Source organism: Macaca mulatta, chromosome 1 (assembly GCF_049350105.2).
Source record: "Macaca mulatta isolate MMU2019108-1 chromosome 1, T2T-MMU8v2.0, whole genome shotgun sequence".
Lineage (NCBI taxonomy): Eukaryota > Metazoa > Chordata > Mammalia > Primates > Cercopithecidae > Macaca > Macaca mulatta.
In genome coordinates, this window is record NC_133406.1 from 15,828,428 (window position 1) to 15,846,428 (window position 18,001).

Consider the following 18,001-nt stretch of genomic DNA (forward strand, 5'->3'; position numbering starts at 1 on the left):
TTTCCTTTGTCCTCCCCTTTCCTAAACTCTTTCTCAGAATCATAGAATTAAACTTGCAGGCCCAACTTACTGGGCAATGCAACATAGTCATTCTTTGGCAAGGTTTAATGAATCAGAGACATAAACGTCTTTTTTTGTCAGTTTGTCCACGCATTCATTTTTTTTTCATTATTTAGATCACTTACAGTGAAAGATAAAAGTGATGAATATGAAGCTCCTTCTCAGACTCCACTGAGGGTCCGCAATTATGCGAGCCCCTTAATTGTTGATGCACTCCAGGGAATGCCCAAGACCCCTTTACTCCATGCCCTCTTCTGGGATGTCAGTCCTACACTCTCTGGTGACTCACTTCTCTCTCCAGAGATAGACACAGATGTAGATGCGTTTATGCATGTGTGATGATGTTATCATGACTGGTTTGCTCGCCTATTCCCAGAAATTTCCAAACCCCTGTAAGGTGGAAACTCTCTCTTGTTATGTTTTCAATTTTCAACATATATTACATATAGCATTTGGTTTATATAATCTACACAGTAACTATTTTGTTCGATGAGTGAAAACATGAATGATATTAAAATGATGAGAAATTGAATTTGAATTTGAATTTGGTACCAGAAAATAGTCCAAGAATAATTGCTGTTATTCACCAAAACATGTAGCTCTGGGCTTCTTGGATATCGAAGGTAAAAAATAAAATTTTATGAACCTTTTTTTCCCATAAAAGAAGTCAAATCTTTTTTTTTTTTCATTAATTTTTGAGGATTTTTTTTTAAGCAAGGACTTTCATTTAAGCAGCAATAAATAGCACAGTATGCTGGAATCTTTAATAAGTTTTAAAAAAGATGCAGGCATAGTCTTCATGTAATTTTTTACATACTGAGCTTTCCTAACAGCTAAGCATATCAAATGAAACCCCACTTTAAGAAGGCATTTTTCTTCCTATTGGAAGGAATGCTCTCATCTTAGCTGTTGCTTACCCTTGACCTGTTTATGCATCATACATGGATTCTTACATAACAAGGACAGTAAACCATGGGCTCCTGTGCACCTAATTCTTACTTATACTCTTTGTCCATGTGGCTTCAAGGAAAAGGACTCCTTTGTGGGGGGAGGTTTACTATAAACCACAAGTTCATCATCATGCAAAGAAGCTGTTCCTGCTGAGATGACACCAGGCAGTTTCCACAAAGCTCTCTTCTGTGTTGAAATAGAATTCCAGGCACAAGCAGCACTTACAATCTCAACTTTCCTGTTATGATTCAGTCCAACTCATCCTGTATATCGCCTTCATGATGGATCAGCTTTCCCTGTGGATGCCTTTTGCATTAATATTTGATATCCGGAATGACTCCATTTTCCATAGGCTGAGTAAGCAGATTAGCATCTGGAAATGGAGAGATGGTAAAATTTGCTTTCTTGGAGAGTTCTGCAGTGGCCTCTAATGAAGCAGCTGCACTGCCTCCATGCATGCCAGGCACTTTGACATCAGTGACTTCCCCTAAATTAGGAGAAAACTTGTGCAGTCTGCCCATGTATAACCTTGTGCTTTGTAAGCCAAAGGGAAATGTAGGAGTCCTTTAAAAGCCGATGTCACCTGCGCCGCTGCCACTGCTCTTTGTCCCATACTCATCCCTTTCTTGTCTTTGCCCTTTTTAATCTCCTGTGTCTTATGTTTGTCGGCCTACGGGAAATCAGAACCTTAAATCCATGTTGGAAAAATGCAAGGCAAAACCAAACAAAAATACAGATTAGAATAATCCAGCAATTCTATTTCTGAGTGTATATCCAAAAGAATTGAAAGCAGGAGCTGGAAGAGATATTTGCACACTTGTGCTCCTAGCAGCACTATTCACAATAGCCAAAGGGTGGAAGCAACTTCAATATCCATTGACAGATTAGTGGACAAACAAAACATGATACATACATACAAGAAGTATTATTCAGCCTTAAAAAGAAAGGGAATTCTGACACATGCTACAACGTGGATGAAGCTTGAGGACACTATGCCGAGTGAAATAAGCCCGTCACAAAAAGGTTCAACTACTATATGATCTCATTTACATGAAGCACCTAAAGTAGTCACATTCATAGGGACAGAAAGGAGAATGGTGGTTACCAGAGGCTGGGGGGAAGGTAAATGGGGAGTTGCTAAATAGATACAGGGTTTCAGTTTTGCAGGATGAAAAGATTCCAGAGATCTGTTGCACAACAATGTGAATATTGTTAGCGCTATTGAACTTTAAACTTTAAACGGTTATGGTGGTAAATTTTATGATATTTGTTTTTCAACCACAGTTAAAGATATATAGAGGTTAGAAATAGAAGCTCTGAAGGGGGCTGGGGTGTCTAGAGAAGGCTGAAGGATGGTAGCAAGAAGTGACAAGCAAATGGTCAAACAGTGAAGGAGGAGCTGCATGGGAGCTTTGGTTTTAACAGTTTCTGTACACGAGAACAGGAGACAAAACACAGGTGGGATGTCCAATAGGAGGCTCCCCACTTCATCTGGGACCTCACTGTTAGGATTAACTAAGCACATTCTATTACCAACATCTTCACTAGGGGGACTGCATGGAAAACTGCCTGTTCCCAACCTTGTTCCAGGCTCCTAAGAGTCCCTCAGTAAGTAGTTGATAGACAAATCAATGAAGACTAATTTTTTTTTTAAAGTGAATTCTTTTCCACTGAATTAGAGCTAATCAGAGATGAATTAGGGGTTAAAACTTTTAATATCTGGGTCTAAATTTCCCCACATTTTAGTTTGAATGATTTAGATTTTTTCAATAAATAGTTCAGTTTTTCTTATAGCGGGCTTCACCAATAGCCTAGATAGTCCCAATGAAAATCTTTTTGCTCTTAGTAAAATTTGAATATGTATCTCAACATTAACACACTTTTCAGAAGTGAAGTCATTTAAGATCTTTTATTGAATTCCTACTTTTCGTAAGAACTATTTTTATAGCAGTTTCTTGGCCTTAATGAGCAGCAGCATTTTGATGTGATGAATAGCATAATTTTAATGGTACATTGTAAAGGAATTGAAGTGTGTTGGTAAGAAAAACCCTTTTTGTTGATCATTATCCTTTTCTTATTTATTTTAACTGAAATATGTTGGTTTATATTTCGGAATTTGAACATCTGCTTTTTGTATTTTTAAATTATGGTGTATATATATATTTGTGGCCATGGCATGACAACATGAAACACTTTTTTCTGTTGTTTCTTTTGGTATCTAAAAGCATGTGAGTCAGGATCTGGAAGCCTCGTCATGTTCTTCAACACAAGGAAAATTTAACCGAGAGCAGTTTTACAAATTTATCATTTTCCCTGGCAAGTGGATTAAAGTCTGGTACGATCGACTGACCTTGCTGGCATTACTTGATCGGTAAGCCACTGAGCCTGCACATGTGCTGTCGGAAGGCACACCGGGGACGCGACAGTGCCCACTGCATGCTTTCAAAGAGAAAATTGTCACTCGCACATTTTCAGGTTGTGCACTTCCTTTGCTGACAACCCAAAGTCAAAGCAATAAGATCCTGACAACTTAACAAATTGTAGTTTAGCAGTTACAATGAGAAATAAGAGAGTTACAATACGTAACTGTCTTATTAATAATAAATTAATGTATTAATAATAAGAAATAATGAGAAATAGTTACAATAAGAAATAAGAAGTGGTTTGTATTTAAGGTTCGTTTGGGCACAGTAGCATGCTTTGGTGTACTCATGTCTTGCCCCAGTTTTGTGGGAAAGCTTGAGGCCCATCTGTAGCACAGGGCCTGGCCTGACTGGGTGTGGGCATGGGGAGAGGAGGGAAGATGAAGTAGGGTGATTTCTGCCTCTTTCCCGGACACCTTGGATTCTAATTGCTCACTTGTGTCTGATGCACACTCGTTTGAATGTTAATTTTTCCTTTAATCCCCTTTTCTCTTTCTCACCTCCTCCTACCACTATTCCATATAGCAAAATGTTGTGGGGTTGGAGCTGTGGTTACTGGGTAGGGAGAAAGAGGAGGAGAAGTTAAGATTAGTTAAAACATGATGGAGGCTGAGCATGGTGGCTCATGCCTGTAATTCCAGCACTTTGGGAGGCTGAGGCCGGTGGATCACCCGAGGTCAGGAGTTCAAGACCAGCCTGACCAACATGGTGAAATCCCATCTCTACTAAAAGTAAAAAATTAGCTGGGTGTGGTGGTGCACGCCTGTAGTCCCAGCTACTCAGGAGGCTGAGGCTAGAGAATTGCTTGAACCCAGGAGGCAGAGGCTGCAGTGAGCCGAGATTGTGCCACTGCACTCCAGCCTGCACAACAAGAGCAAAACTTAGTCTCCCCCCGACCCCCCCCAAAAAAACATGATGGAGATGGGCCTAAGGAGTGGGAGCTTCTCATTTGTATCTTTGCCTACCTCAGAATTTGCACATAACAGTTTATGATGTTCAGGGGCTGAGTAGCACTGACTACATGGTTGGCTTGAAAATTTCAGATGCTATTACTAATGCTGCCATAAGCAATTGCTGAGTTTCACGGTTTAATGCCAGCCCTTGGGGGCAGTGGAAAACCCGATTGCCTGTCTTGTTGTCATTGGTCCCCCAGTGACTGGTTGTTATAGTAATGTCTTAAATAGTGTGATCACATATGAAAAAAACTATAGTCGTGCAAAATTACAACAGTAAATTTCAGGACCCACAAGTCAGGGAATGGAGTTATAATGGTTTTCCTAACAACACTATGTTACCCAAGGGGCACACACTTAGAAGGAACATTTAATACTTAACTAATAATCCAAGATAGTATACTCTGATAAATGAGGCATTTTTGAAATATTAACTATTTTCTGTTAAAAAGAAATTATTGAAAGTTGGACTAGCTTGCATTAACCTTGCATATCAAAACAAAAATAAATATATCTATGGATTTGTTTGTTATTTTAAAATCTACTTGGTGACAAAAATTCAATGGAAATCCATTGGAGGTCTAAGAAGGATGATGAGGATGATCACACTTTTTAAAAGCTTATGTTTTTATTATTTTAATCACCTTCCTGGCAAGTCACAGTGGGATTTTTAATGTTGTGCTTAGGGATGACTAGAAATAGCATCATTTCCTTATCCATAGATCCTTCAGCTGGTGTGAGGAATCCCTGGACTTGAGTCAGCCTTGGGAATTAAACCCGGTCCCTACGACTTATTAGTGCTGTGATCTTAGGATGGCTATGAAACCTTTCAGTGCGTCAGTTTCCTGTTTGTTAAATGGGTATAATCTATACGACAGGGAGGTTGTAAAGATTAAATTAATTTAGTCATTGAAAGAGTTCTTTAAATACTAATTGCTATTATTATTTGGAATGTGGCGCAGCTCCCAGAAAGAAGAAAAATTAAAAATAAATAAAATTAGGATAGCCAAAGTAGATGTTGTCAAATCCAGACACAAAAATTTAGACTTTTAGTTCATAGGCAAAATCACTTTTTTTTTTTTTAACTTTAAGTTCTGGGATACATGTGCAGAACGTGCAGGTTTGTTACACAGGTATACGTGTGCCACGCTGGCTTGCTGCACCTATCAACTCATCATCTAGGTTTTAAGCCCCACATGCATTAGGTATTTGTCCTAATGCTATCCCTCTCCTTGCCTGCCACCCCCTGACAGGCCCCGGTGTGTGATATTCCCCTCCCTGTGTCCATGTGTTCTCATTGTTCAACTCCCACTTATGAGTGAGAACATGTGGTGTTTGGTTTTCTGTTCCTGTGTTAGTTTGCTGAGAATGAGGCAATATCACTTTTTATTCAGAGCCATATAAGCCTACCTAAAGTCATCTGTTAGCAGGATTGGTGATCTGGTTTTACAGTTCAGAGTCAGTTAAAATAAGGACAGGGACTACAGTGAGGAAGGAGGAAGGAACCCAAAATACTGACCTAGAGAAACCGAGCTGTTTGGGACGTTTGCAAGGAGAGCATAATCCCCAAACAGGGCTGTGGGTCAGAATCATCTGGGAAGGTGGGTAAAAATGCATAATATGCATAATAAAAACAAACTGTAAGGACTAGGCAGGAAGCGGAAGAAATCAGTGGGTAACAAGCACTAAAATTGCACTAATCATTGCAATAAACTCCCATAGATTAAGGCATTCTGCCTGACATTCTTCAACTTAACTCTTAGAGTCAGGCTGTTCTTCCTTAAAAATGTTTTCTTAGTCTTTGGGCAGTAGTTTCATGGTTCCTGTCATTGCAGTCTCAGCTATTTGCCTGCAGTTCTCCACCTATTCTACTCAGATGTTTCTGGACTTGTCCTATTCTTCTTATTTATATTCTCTTATTTCATATCTTGCCATTACACTTTCCTGAAAAACACTGAGGGTTTATTTTCATTTATCTAGTTGATTAGGTTAACATCTGAAATAAGAAGTTGCCCTTCTGTGCATCATTTCAACATTTCATTCATTCAACAAATATTAACCAAAGCACCTGTTCCATGCTCGGATCTGTACTGGGCACTGGGTATGGAGTGATGAATAAAACAGCCATTGTCTCTGCCCTCAGGGAACTTACTTTCTTCTGGGAGAGGGGAGAAAACTGTAATAGGTGCCATGAAGGAAACACATAAAGGCCTGAGATAGAGAGACCTGAGAGGGAAGGGCACTGATGTTCAAACTGGTAGTTGGCAAAGGCTTTTCTGAGGAGGAAACACACAAACAGATGTAAAATATGAGAGGTAGCTGGCTATATGACAAGTAAAGAGGGAATCATTCATACTTCTCAAACTAAACTAATTGTCATCATTGTTATCGTGAGAACACACACAGCTCTCATCCTTAAAAATCCTCCTTAAAACCATCATTCTCAGCAAACTAATACAGGAACAGAAAACCAAACACTGCATGTTCTCACTCATAAGTGGGAGTTGAACAATGAGAACACACGGACACAGGGAGGTAAACATCACACACCAGGGCCTGTCAGAGGGTGGGGGACAAGGGGAGGGAGAGCATTAGGACAAATAGCTAATGCATGCAGGGCTTAAAACCTAGATGACAGGTTGATGGGTGCAGCAAACCACCATGGCATATGTATACCTATGTAAAAAACCTGCACGTTCTGCACATGTACCCCAGAACTTAAAGTATTTTTTAAAAAATCCTGTCTTACCCCACTTTCTTACCAGCCACGGTCCTGTTTCTGTGCTCCTCTTTGCAGCAGAACTCCTTGAAGGGTTGCCTGTGTTTGTTTCCACTTGCTCTTCTTTCATTCTCTAATAATCCTGTCCCGTTCAGGCTCCCCCAACCCCAAAACTCCATTGAACCTGCCCTTGTCAGGGTCACCATTGACTCCATCTTTTACTTCTCACATTACTAGACTCATTTGGAGTATTTGACAGAGTTAATTTCTCCTCCTGCCTGGTAGAGGTTCTCTTGGTTTCCAGGACTCAGCATTCTCTTGGTTTTCCTTCTGCCTTGCTGGTCGCTGCTACGTAGGAAGGGAAGATTTACAGGTTTTTCTGCCTCCTGACCCTATAATGGTGAAGTCGCCAGTGGCTGCAAAGCTCTTAGTCTTCATTCTTTCTCTATCTGCCCTCTTTTCTTTGGTGATGGCACTCAGTCTCATGGCTTTTAATATGCCAACGACACTCAGATTTGTATCACCAACTTGGACTCATCTCCTGAATTCCAGACTTGTATATCTAACTACCAAATTGACATCTCATGATATCAGGATGACATCTCACATCCAAGACTGAGCTCTTCATCTCACCCTCACCCAAGCCTGCTCCACTTGTGGTCTTCCCCATCTCAGGTGATGACAACTCCATCCTTCTGGTTTCTCTGCTTAAATATCTTGGAGTTGTCCTTGAGTCTTCTTTCCTTTCACACCTACACTCAGTCTCTTATAGGAAGTTACTTTCATTGTTCCTTCCAAGTGTATCTATTACATCTTTTCAGTGTTAATATGACCACCTGGTCTGAGCCATTTCATCTCTCATCTGGTTACTGCAATAGCATCTTCCCTGCTTATAACCATTCATTCTCTTTGTATAGCTTTTTTTTTTTTTTTTTTAACTTCTCACATTACTGACTCGTTTGCCTCGACTGTTGCCTAGGCTGGTCATAAAATCCTGGGCTCAAGTGATCCTCCTGCCCCAGCCTCCCAAGTAACTGGGATCACAAGTGCCCGTCATGCTCAGCCCCTGTACAGTATTCTTAACACAACACAATAAGGCTTTTCAACGTCACTGCTTTGCTGACTGCCCAGCAACGGCTCCCCATTTCACTCAGAATGAAAATCAAAGTGCTCACAATGCCCATAAGTCCCCGATGCTGTAGCCACTAATTTGCTTTCTGGCCTGATCTCCCACTATCCCTGTGGGCTTTTCTGCATCCATACTGGCCTTCCTTTTGTCTTTCAAGCATGCCAGGCAGTCCTCCAGCTTAAGACCTTTGTACTGGCAGTTCCTGCAGCCTGGAGCATTTGTCTCCCAGACATTTGCAGTGCCAACTCCCTCACCTTTTCTCTTGCCTTGTTCTATTCTTTTTTCTGTTGCAGCTGTGTTTACATATTGTATATTTTACTGAACTTTTTTTATTCATACTTACTTATGGCACCACTCATGAGAAAGGAAGCTCCCATCCCTTTTGTTCACTGATATCAAAGCAGCTAGAGCAGTACGGAGCACTTCTGCTGCATAAAGGAAGAAACCAATTTTCCTTTGCAAATCGGCTCCCCTTCCTAATTTCTGCCATGGATTCTGCCATGATCCTTTTCTTCTCAGATTGAAATCTTGGAGTAATCTTTATTCTTTCAATCAGTCCATCATTGTCCGTAATCCATTTGGAGTTCTCTCAGCCTCACTCTGAATTGTGTCCCTGAGTCAGGGGTCCCTTCCTATTCCCCAGCCATGTGAATTTCCCAGGCCCTCATTACCTCTCCTGGGAGTTTTGTTTATCCTTGCTCTGGTCTCTTCCCCATCCAGTGCACCTTGTACACCTCTGCATGATAAATCTTTCAAAAGTACAGCCTTAGTCATGTCACTCTTTGTCTGGCAAGTAAATTTTTTAACCCAATATTTAAAGGTACATAAACAAGAAACTGAGGAAGGGAGGAGTCGGAGCCTGGGGGCAGAGGAATTGAATCCTGGCAGAGAAGAATTTGGAGGAAAAATACCTTTTAGGAACCTTATTCTTTCCCCTCCCCAAAGAGAAAAAAGTTTGTTTGTTTGTTTGTTTTTCTTTGAAATTTTATTTCCAAGACCTTTGGATATTTTTAGGTATCCATCAAAATGTTATGAGCATCATGAATTTTACGGACCTGAACACACCAAATATATTGAGCACTATTAAAAATGCATAGTGGAAAATAAAAGACACCCACAATTTCCTTTTTGCCAAATATATTTTGGTTTCCCCAGATTTAAGAAAAAAATTCAGGCCGGGCGCGGTGGCTCAAGCCTGTAACCCCAGCACTTTGGGAGGCCGAGACGGGCAGATCACGAGGTCAGGAGATCGAGACCATCCTGGCTAACACGGTGAAACCCCGTCTCTACTAAAAATACAAAAAACTAGCCGGGCGAGGTGGCGGGCGCCTGTAGTCCCAGCTACTCGGGAGGCTGAGGCAGGAGAATGGTGTGAACCCGGGAGGCGGAGCTTGCAGTGAACTGAGATCCGGCCACTGCACTCCAGCCTGGGTGGCAGAGCGAGACTCCGTCTCAAAAAAAAAAAAAAAAAATTCAGCTTGAGCCTCATGGTTATCTGAATACTCAGCCTTTCTATATATTTGTATGTTATCTTTCTACCCTACTTCTGTTATTCTGTAATATATCAGCTACAGTTCAGTCAACCAAATCACCCATTGTTTTCCTTCTCCTGGCTATTGTCCTCAGTTTCCTGTCCTTCCTTGTGTAGGAGGCCCAAGGCTATGCCTCTTGGCAGCCTCAGCTCCAGACTTATTTTACTATAGTTATTTATTTTTCTATTTCTTTGAATCTGTGAAATCTGTATACATATCTATCAATCAATCATCTCTATAGCTATCTGTCTGAAATTATATATGCAAAGTCCCTATCAAATGATTCATGCATTTGTTCATTTCTTCAAAAGTTTTCTCTTTACTGTTTCTCACATTTTTGTTAGCTATTGAAGCATCAAGTGTCAGCGTTAGATATGGGTTCTTTTTCACTCATTTTTTCATTCGTTAAAAAATGTTCCACAGAATGGAAGAAAATATTTTAAAAGACAAAGGATTGTTATCCGATATACAAAGACACTTAAAACTCAACAGTAAGAAAAAAGAGCAACCTGAAAATGGGCTTAAGTCCCAAATAAACACCCCAACAAAGAAGATATGCAGATGACAAATAAGCATATGAAAAGACCCTCAACATCAATAGTCCTTAGGGAATTGCAAATTAAAGCAACAATGAGATACCAGACATAGCTGTTAGAATGGCCAAAATCCAAAACACTGACAACACCAAATGCTGGTGAAGATGTGGAGCAACAGGAACTCTCATTCTTTGCTGGTGGGAATGCAAAATGGTACAGCTACTTTAGAAGACAATTTGGCAGTTTCTTATAAAACTAAACATATTGTTATCACATGATCTAACAATCATGCTCCTTGGTGTTTACCCAAATGAGTTGAAAACTTACGTCCATGCAAAACACTGCACATGAATGTTTATGACAACTTTATTTATAATTGCCAAAACTCAGAAGCAATCAAGATATCTGTCAAAAGGCAAATGGATAAACAAACTGTGGTATCTTCATACAGCGAGATACTATAAGAGATAAAAATAAGTGAGGCACTAAGCCACAGAGCCATGGAGGAGCAATACATGCATAGTACTTAAAGAAAGGAGCCAATATGCAAAGGCTACATACCGTATGGTTCCAACTATATGGCCCTCTGGAAAAGGCAGAACTATGGAGACAATAAAAAGATCAATTGTTGCCAGGGCTTAGGGTGGGGGAGCGATGAATAGGTGGGGCACAGAAGATTTTTAGGGCAGTGGAACTTTCACTAGAGTTCCCATTTGGTGGAGACATGCCATTATACATTTGCCAAAACCCAATGTATAACACCAAGAGTGAACTCAAATGTAAACTGTGGCCTTTGGGTGATACTGATGGATAATGACGTGTTAGTGTTGGTTCATCAGTTGAGGCTGATGGTGGGGGAGGCTGTGTGTATGTGTCTGTGGGGAGGGGCTATGTGGGAACTCCATACTTTCCCCTCCGTTGTGCTGTGAATCACAAATGTCTCTCAAAAATATAGCCTATTAATTTTTTTTAAATGTTCACAATTGCCTACCTGCTAGGCACAAAGTAGTCAATTATTCCTGTCTAAAAAAGATATCAGCTTAGTGGGGTAGAAAAACAGATATATGAGCAAAAACTGGAAAGGTGAGATGTATACTCAGAATCCTTGTGAATGACCGACCCAAACACCCAGGCCCGTTGTTCCCTGACCCTGTGGTCCGTGCCATCCCCTGTGACTCCATTTCTGCCACTCCCTTCCATGGCCTCACCCTGCATCTTATCCTCTCACAGAAGTCTTCCACCTCTGACATTATAATCCTGTCTCTGCTCATCCTTCGTATCTCTCTCTGACTTCCTCAAATGTTCCTCAGTCCTCTCCAGCAATTTGCCCCACCATATGTCTCTTACCTTGCAGCCCTTGCCGTCTTCAGTTTTCTTCCTATTCTACCTAGGCTACCTGATCCAGCCCTGTAGCCCCTTCCTATCTCTATCCTAAAACAGCCTTACGTTGTCCTTTGCACACCCACCTGATAACACTCCACCTCTGGATGACCCCACCTCTCGACCCTACACCTTGTATGGAGAGTCCATACAAGAGTCACCCAGCGAGACATTGTGGACCCAACACACCCCAGGGCCGGCCCTCTGCATTGTGAGGAAGTTGCAGTTCACCCTTAACTCTCCTGCTGGAGCTCTCCTGGCTCCTGAAATTTGACAGTAAACTCGGACACTAAAAGTTTTATCTGGAAATGATTGTCTGCTTAGGCCAGGTGTGAATGCATCCCCCTTCCACGCCCTTCCATTGAAAGGAACCAGTGAAGCTCTTTATCTGAAACACATTTCATGGTCATGGATGGCATCATTAACTACATTTTGACAGTAAACCCAGTTTAGTGGCCAAGGAGATCCAATGGGATGAGATTTTATTCCCTTCAATAACAAAAATCTGGTGTTAAGTTGGATTTTGTTTATATAGCATGAGGAATAAGTAAAGAAAGATACCTTAAAATCTCATAGGGGAATAAAGTCTTGCTTAAGGTAACTACTGTGTTGTCATGGTCCATTTTTTTGGAAACATGAAGGCATTCTGTTTAAAAATGGCAAAACTGGCTGGGCACGGTGGCTCACACCTGTAATCCCAGCACTTTGGGAGGCCAAGACAGGCAGATCACGAGGTCAGGCGATCGAGACCATCCTGGCTAACATGGTGAAACCCTGTCTCTATTTAAAAAAATACAAAAAATTAGCCGGATGTGTTGGTGTGTGCCTGTAGTCCCAGCTACTCCCAAGACTGAGGCAGGAGAATCGCTTGAACTTGGGAGGCGGAGCTTGCAGTGAGCCAAGCTCACACCACTGCACTCCAGCCTGGTGGATAGAGTGAGATTCTGTCTCAAAAAATCATAAAATAAAATTTTTTAAAAAGGCAAAACTTACTTTTCTTTTTTTTTTGCTTTTATGTATATATTTTGCACAGAACTGAAGACATCAAGGAGAATGTACTGGCGATTTTACTCATTGTCCTGGTTTCCCTCCTTGGATTTCTGACCTTGAGCCGAGGCTTTTGCAAAGATATGTGGGTGCTCCTCTTCTGCCTCGTTATGGCCAGCTGCCAGTACTCCCTGCTAAAGGCAAGACCACATCTAATTCTTACCAGTAGCGTGTGCTGTCACTAATGTAGCCTTGAAATCATGAGATGATGACACAGACACTTCTGATTTGTGTTTTAGAGTGTTCAGCCTGACCCCGCCTCACCAATACACGTAAGTTTCCAAATACAGGCAAGTAGTTTTTCTTGTCTGTCTGTGTTGAAGACAAGGAAAAAGCCAAAATCTAGTCAAAGGGCCAAGTCTGTACCTAGCTCTCTATATTGAATATAAAATGGAAATATCAAATATATATATAAGTGCATGGTGGCCAGCTTCCGGCTAGACCTGAGAGCATGGTGTGGGTGGTACGGGCGAAGGTGTGGGGCAGGGGGTGAAGAGTGCATGCAGAGTTTTTCCTATCCCACTGGATTCAAGTCAGCAGAGACTGAGCCATCTGGGGGGAAGATCCCACAGACGTTGCCATCAGACTGCCTGTCTTTGTGTCCTGATTCCTCCACTTGAATGCTTGACATTGAACAACCTACTGGGCCTCTTCATGCCTCATGTTCCCTATGTGTAAATAAGTCTAATGGAAATGCCTACATGGATTAAGTAATCCATGTATGTGCTATAACAGTGCCTGACACAGAGAGATTGCTCAATAAATGTTAGCTCTTTGTAGTGATATAATTATATGGGCATGAATCATTATTCTTATTTTTAAAATTTATTGTATATACTTATGGGGTACAGGGTGATGTTTTGGTGTATGTATACATTGTAGAATTATTAAATCAAGCTGTTTGACATATCTATAACCACATATAGTTATTTTTTTCCTGGTGAGAACATTTAAAATCTACTCTCTTAGCAATTTTTGAGTATAACAGCGTATTATTATTAACTGTGGTCACCATACTATACAGAAGATCTTCAGAACTCCTTCTTCCTGTCCAGCTGAAACTTTGTACGCTTTAGCCAATCCTTCCTCATTCCCCATCCCACTGCCTCCTGGTAACCACCATTCTATTCTCTTTTTCTTTGGGTTCAACTTTTTTAGATGCCACATGTAAGTGACATCCTGCAGTATATTCCTTTTTGTGCCTGACTTAATTCACTTAACCTAATAATATCCTCTAGATTCATCAGTGTTGTTGCAAATGACAGGATGGTCTTCTTTTTTTTAGGCTGAATGATATTCCTATTATATGTGTATACCACATCTTCTTTATCCATTCATCTGTTGATGGACATTTAGGGTTGATATCATGTCTTGGCTGTTGTGAAGAGTGTTGCAGTGAACATGGTGATGTAGATATCTCTTGGACATATTGATTTTATTTCCTTTGGATATATCTTCAGAAGTAGGGTTGCTGGATCATATTCAAAAATAGAATTAAAAATTCTATTTTTATTATTTTTTTTGAGAAATCATACTGTTTTCAATAATGACTGTACCGATTTCCATATTCACTAGTAGTATAGAAGGGTTTCCTTTTCTCCAAATCCTTGCCAACACTTGTTATCTTTTGTCTTTTTGATTAAAGCCATCATAACAGGCATGAGGTGATAGCTTATTGTGGTTTTAACTTGCATTTTCCTGAATCATTCGTTCTTTTTACATGAAGCTGATCTCTTTATTCCACATTTTCACGTATATTGTTAACTTTTCATCTCTGTAACTTGGAGCTAATTCGTAACAAAGACTCTGAGCTCACCTATGCTGATCTGTTGGTGCCCTGGCATTATTTTGTGAGCTCTGAAACACACACATGTGCTTTCCTCTGAGCCTGCTGCCCCTTTGCTCATCCACAGTGGCCTACGGGGTGGGTGCTATGGGACAGGCAGTGCCCCTTGCAGGCATCTAGGCCACGTGCGTCTGTACCGAGTTCACTGCCAGGTAGACTCCCCAGCTCGCTAAGCAACTGTCTCCTTTGTTTCAACCCTCCCAATGAAAGAAAGCTTGATTTTCCCTCTGTTGTGCTTTTAAAAAAAATTATATCCAGGATTTAGAACCCGTTTTTCAATCTGTGATAGCTCCTGTTTAGCTCACAGTAATTACGAAAAGCTTATAATTGGACGATCACATGGCATGCATTGCTATCTTGTTAAATTCCTCTGTTCCCCATAATTGGTTTACATGTAATACATCTTCTTTTATCCTAGAGTCTGAATGTCAAGATAAGTAGAAGCAGCATAATTAGGGTATTGAGATGTATTGTTGTGATTATCATCAGAAATCTGGGTTAGGTGGTGTGAGAGAGATGTACAGCTTTGAAGCTTTTTTGTTCAAGCCCAACCTAGATGCCACATCACCTTTCTCCTGCCTTAGTCAACTCTCCTCACTCCTAACTGCACTTCAGTGTCGCTGTCTTTCTGCATGACTCTGGGGAGGGGTGTTCTACGCTGTTAAACATTCCTTTCCTGCATATCCTTTCAGAAATAATGCAGGACATGCCAGTAAAGGTGGATGGCAAGTACAGCTGCGTAATCCTTGTGGATTTGTAATGTCTGTTACTATGGCCCCTATGCCACTGCTCTAGGTTGGAGTTATATTATTTAGTTCCTAGAGGACTCAATCAAGCTGCTATTCCTTTATCTGAGCAAGCATGTCATATAGTGAGACAGTAAGAAATCGCTTTTGTAAGACATAGTCAGACATTTAACTATGTTTATTGCAGTAATTAATTTGCTGACACAGATTTCTAAGTAGATTAGTCTCTGATTTGGGTTGATATTTCTCCAGTACTTCTAATGAAGAAACAAAATATGGTAGCTATAAAATATTTCCTATTGCAATCTGACTGAACCATGTGGGTATTTAGAAGACAGATTTATTATCTCCCATTCGCAGATAGAAAGCTTTAGAAAGGAGATTGTCAGGAGCGGGAACCCAGGTTTGGGACACAGAGATGGTTCTCAAGCTTGCTGCTAATTTTTATTCATAATGGGCTGTGAAAGGAACCAAACTGCTTTTCAGACTGCACTACTTTGCACATTTGTGGAGGGTAGCTATTAATAAATTCAGCCAATTTTTGCTCTTAGAGTGATTGACAGACCTTTCTTTTTTGCTTGCTTCTAAGAGCACAGGTGGCATATTTTGAGCAAGTTGTTAAAATCAGAAGATAGTGAAATGAAAATAAAATTTTTGCATAACACTGTGTATTTCAGTTTTAAATGCAGAATTAATAATAATGGCATGACAACAGGTATGATACAGTAGCCCCTGGGGTCAAAAGAAATTAGTTTGATTCTAAAAGAAAATAAGTCTGGGAAAGCTTAGAAAGATTAGGAGTTGGATACTGTCTAACTGAAACTTTGCAATTTGAGGATCAGAGATGGCAATATGTTAATGGGGAATGAAGATATTAATTTGCTTACACAGGTGTCCATATAGGACTAACTGACAGTAACCACTAATAATAACCCAGAAAGCAAAGTTCAGTAGAATATCCAAGAGGCGGTGAAAAACTAGAGCTGTGTGCCCGGGATCACCTGGGCAAGGCAGAGGCAGAGCTCCATTTCCCGCCTCCCCTCTACTGGCTGGGACAGCACCCGGTAATCTGCATTTTTACACACTCCCAGGTCATTATGGTGGAGGCAAACACAGATCACACGTTGAGAAATATTGGAGTAACCAAAAGCATACAGGGTTCATATTTGAATCCAGCCTTACCATGTGTAAGCTGTGAGAGCCTGGGAAACTTACTTCTCTCAATCATAGGCTTTTCATCTGCAAAAGAGGAATAAATAATAAAACAGGATTGCAAGAGAAGGAAACAATGTAGCATCCCTGAGTGTTTAGCACAGTATCTGGCCCTGAAGCACTTAGCAATTGTTAGCAGTATTTTTATGTTTGTGCAAAATATGGATAATCAGAATAACATCAGTTGGATTTAATAAAGAATGCACTGGGCGGCTGGGCACAGTGGCTCACGCTTGTAATCCCAGCACTTTGGGAGGCTGAGGTGGGTGGATCACAGGGTCAGGAGTTCAAGACCAGGCTTGCCCAGATGGTGAAACCCCGTCTCTACTGAAAATACAAAAATTAGCCGGGCGCAGTGGCAGGTGCCTGTAATCCCAGCTACTCGGGAGGCTGAGGCAGAAGAATCGCTTGAACCTGGGTAGCAGAGGTTGCAGTGAGCCGAGATCACATCACTACACTCCAGCCTGGGTGACAGAGTGAGACTCTGTCTCAAAAAAAAAAAAAAAAAAAAAAAAAGAAGAGCGCACTGGGCAATGTATGTAGTATGCCCAGTACAGGCTTTAGCGTATACTAGAGTATACTAAGTGTACTAAGTCCTCTGTAAATGTTTCCTTCCTCTTTACATATGTGTCTTGATTCCTTATAGTACAAACTGCAAAGAGTGAGGGCTACAGCTTGTTATGCATTCTATTCAATTAACTGTTGCTACTATTCAGTGAAGACATTTGGTATCTACTTCAGGTTATATAGAAAGTATTAGGAATTATTTTTTGTAAGTAAACCTTTTATTTTAGAATAGTTTTAAATCTACAGAAAAATTGGGAAAATGGTACTGAGAATGTCTGTATACCCCATTCTTAGTTTCACTGTATTAACTTCGTGCATTAGTCACAATATTATACATTTGTTGCAATTAATGGACCAATATTGATACATTATTATTAAAGTCCACATTTTATTCAGATTTTCTTGGTTTTTACCTAATATCCTTTTTCTGCTTGAGGTTCCCATCCAGGGCACCAAATTACGTTATAATAGCTACCATGTCTCTGTAGGCTCCTTTTGGCTGTGATAATTTCTCAGATTTTCCTTAAGCCTGAAAAAAAATTAGTCTGATTCTAAAAGGAAACAGTTTCTGGGCAACTTAAAAATATATAGGGTGAGGTGGATACTGGAAGAAATCCGAGGAACATAGACTGGCAATATACTAATAGCTTTTGATGACCTTGACAGTTTTGAGGACTCGTCAGGTAGTTTATACACATTTCTTAGTTGGGATTTTTCTGATGTTTATCTCATGGTAAGAATGGGATTATGGATTTCAGGAGGAAAACCACAGAGGTAACATGTTACATGGATCACATCACATCAACGGGACAAGTTATCAGTATGATTTGTCTCTGCTGATGTTGACTTTGATCACCTGGCCAACGTAGGGTTGATCAGAGGAATGATTTTGAATGACAT

At 40.6% G+C, this 18,001-nt stretch overlaps 1 protein-coding gene across 2 annotated transcripts in view; it reads left to right on the forward strand.

Moving 5' to 3' along the window:
* Positions 1-18,001, forward strand: part of PCNX2 (pecanex 2) — a 309,389-nt gene that overhangs the window by 65,726 nt on the left and 225,662 nt on the right. For both annotated transcript variants that reach the window (XM_028849636.2, XM_028849638.2), the window contains exons 10-12: positions 3,237-3,382; positions 12,717-12,870; positions 12,970-13,002. In XM_028849636.2, the coding sequence (XP_028705469.2) occupies positions 3,237-3,382; positions 12,717-12,870; positions 12,970-13,002 (333 nt within the window). The remainder of the gene's footprint in view (positions 1-3,236; positions 3,383-12,716; positions 12,871-12,969; positions 13,003-18,001) is intronic.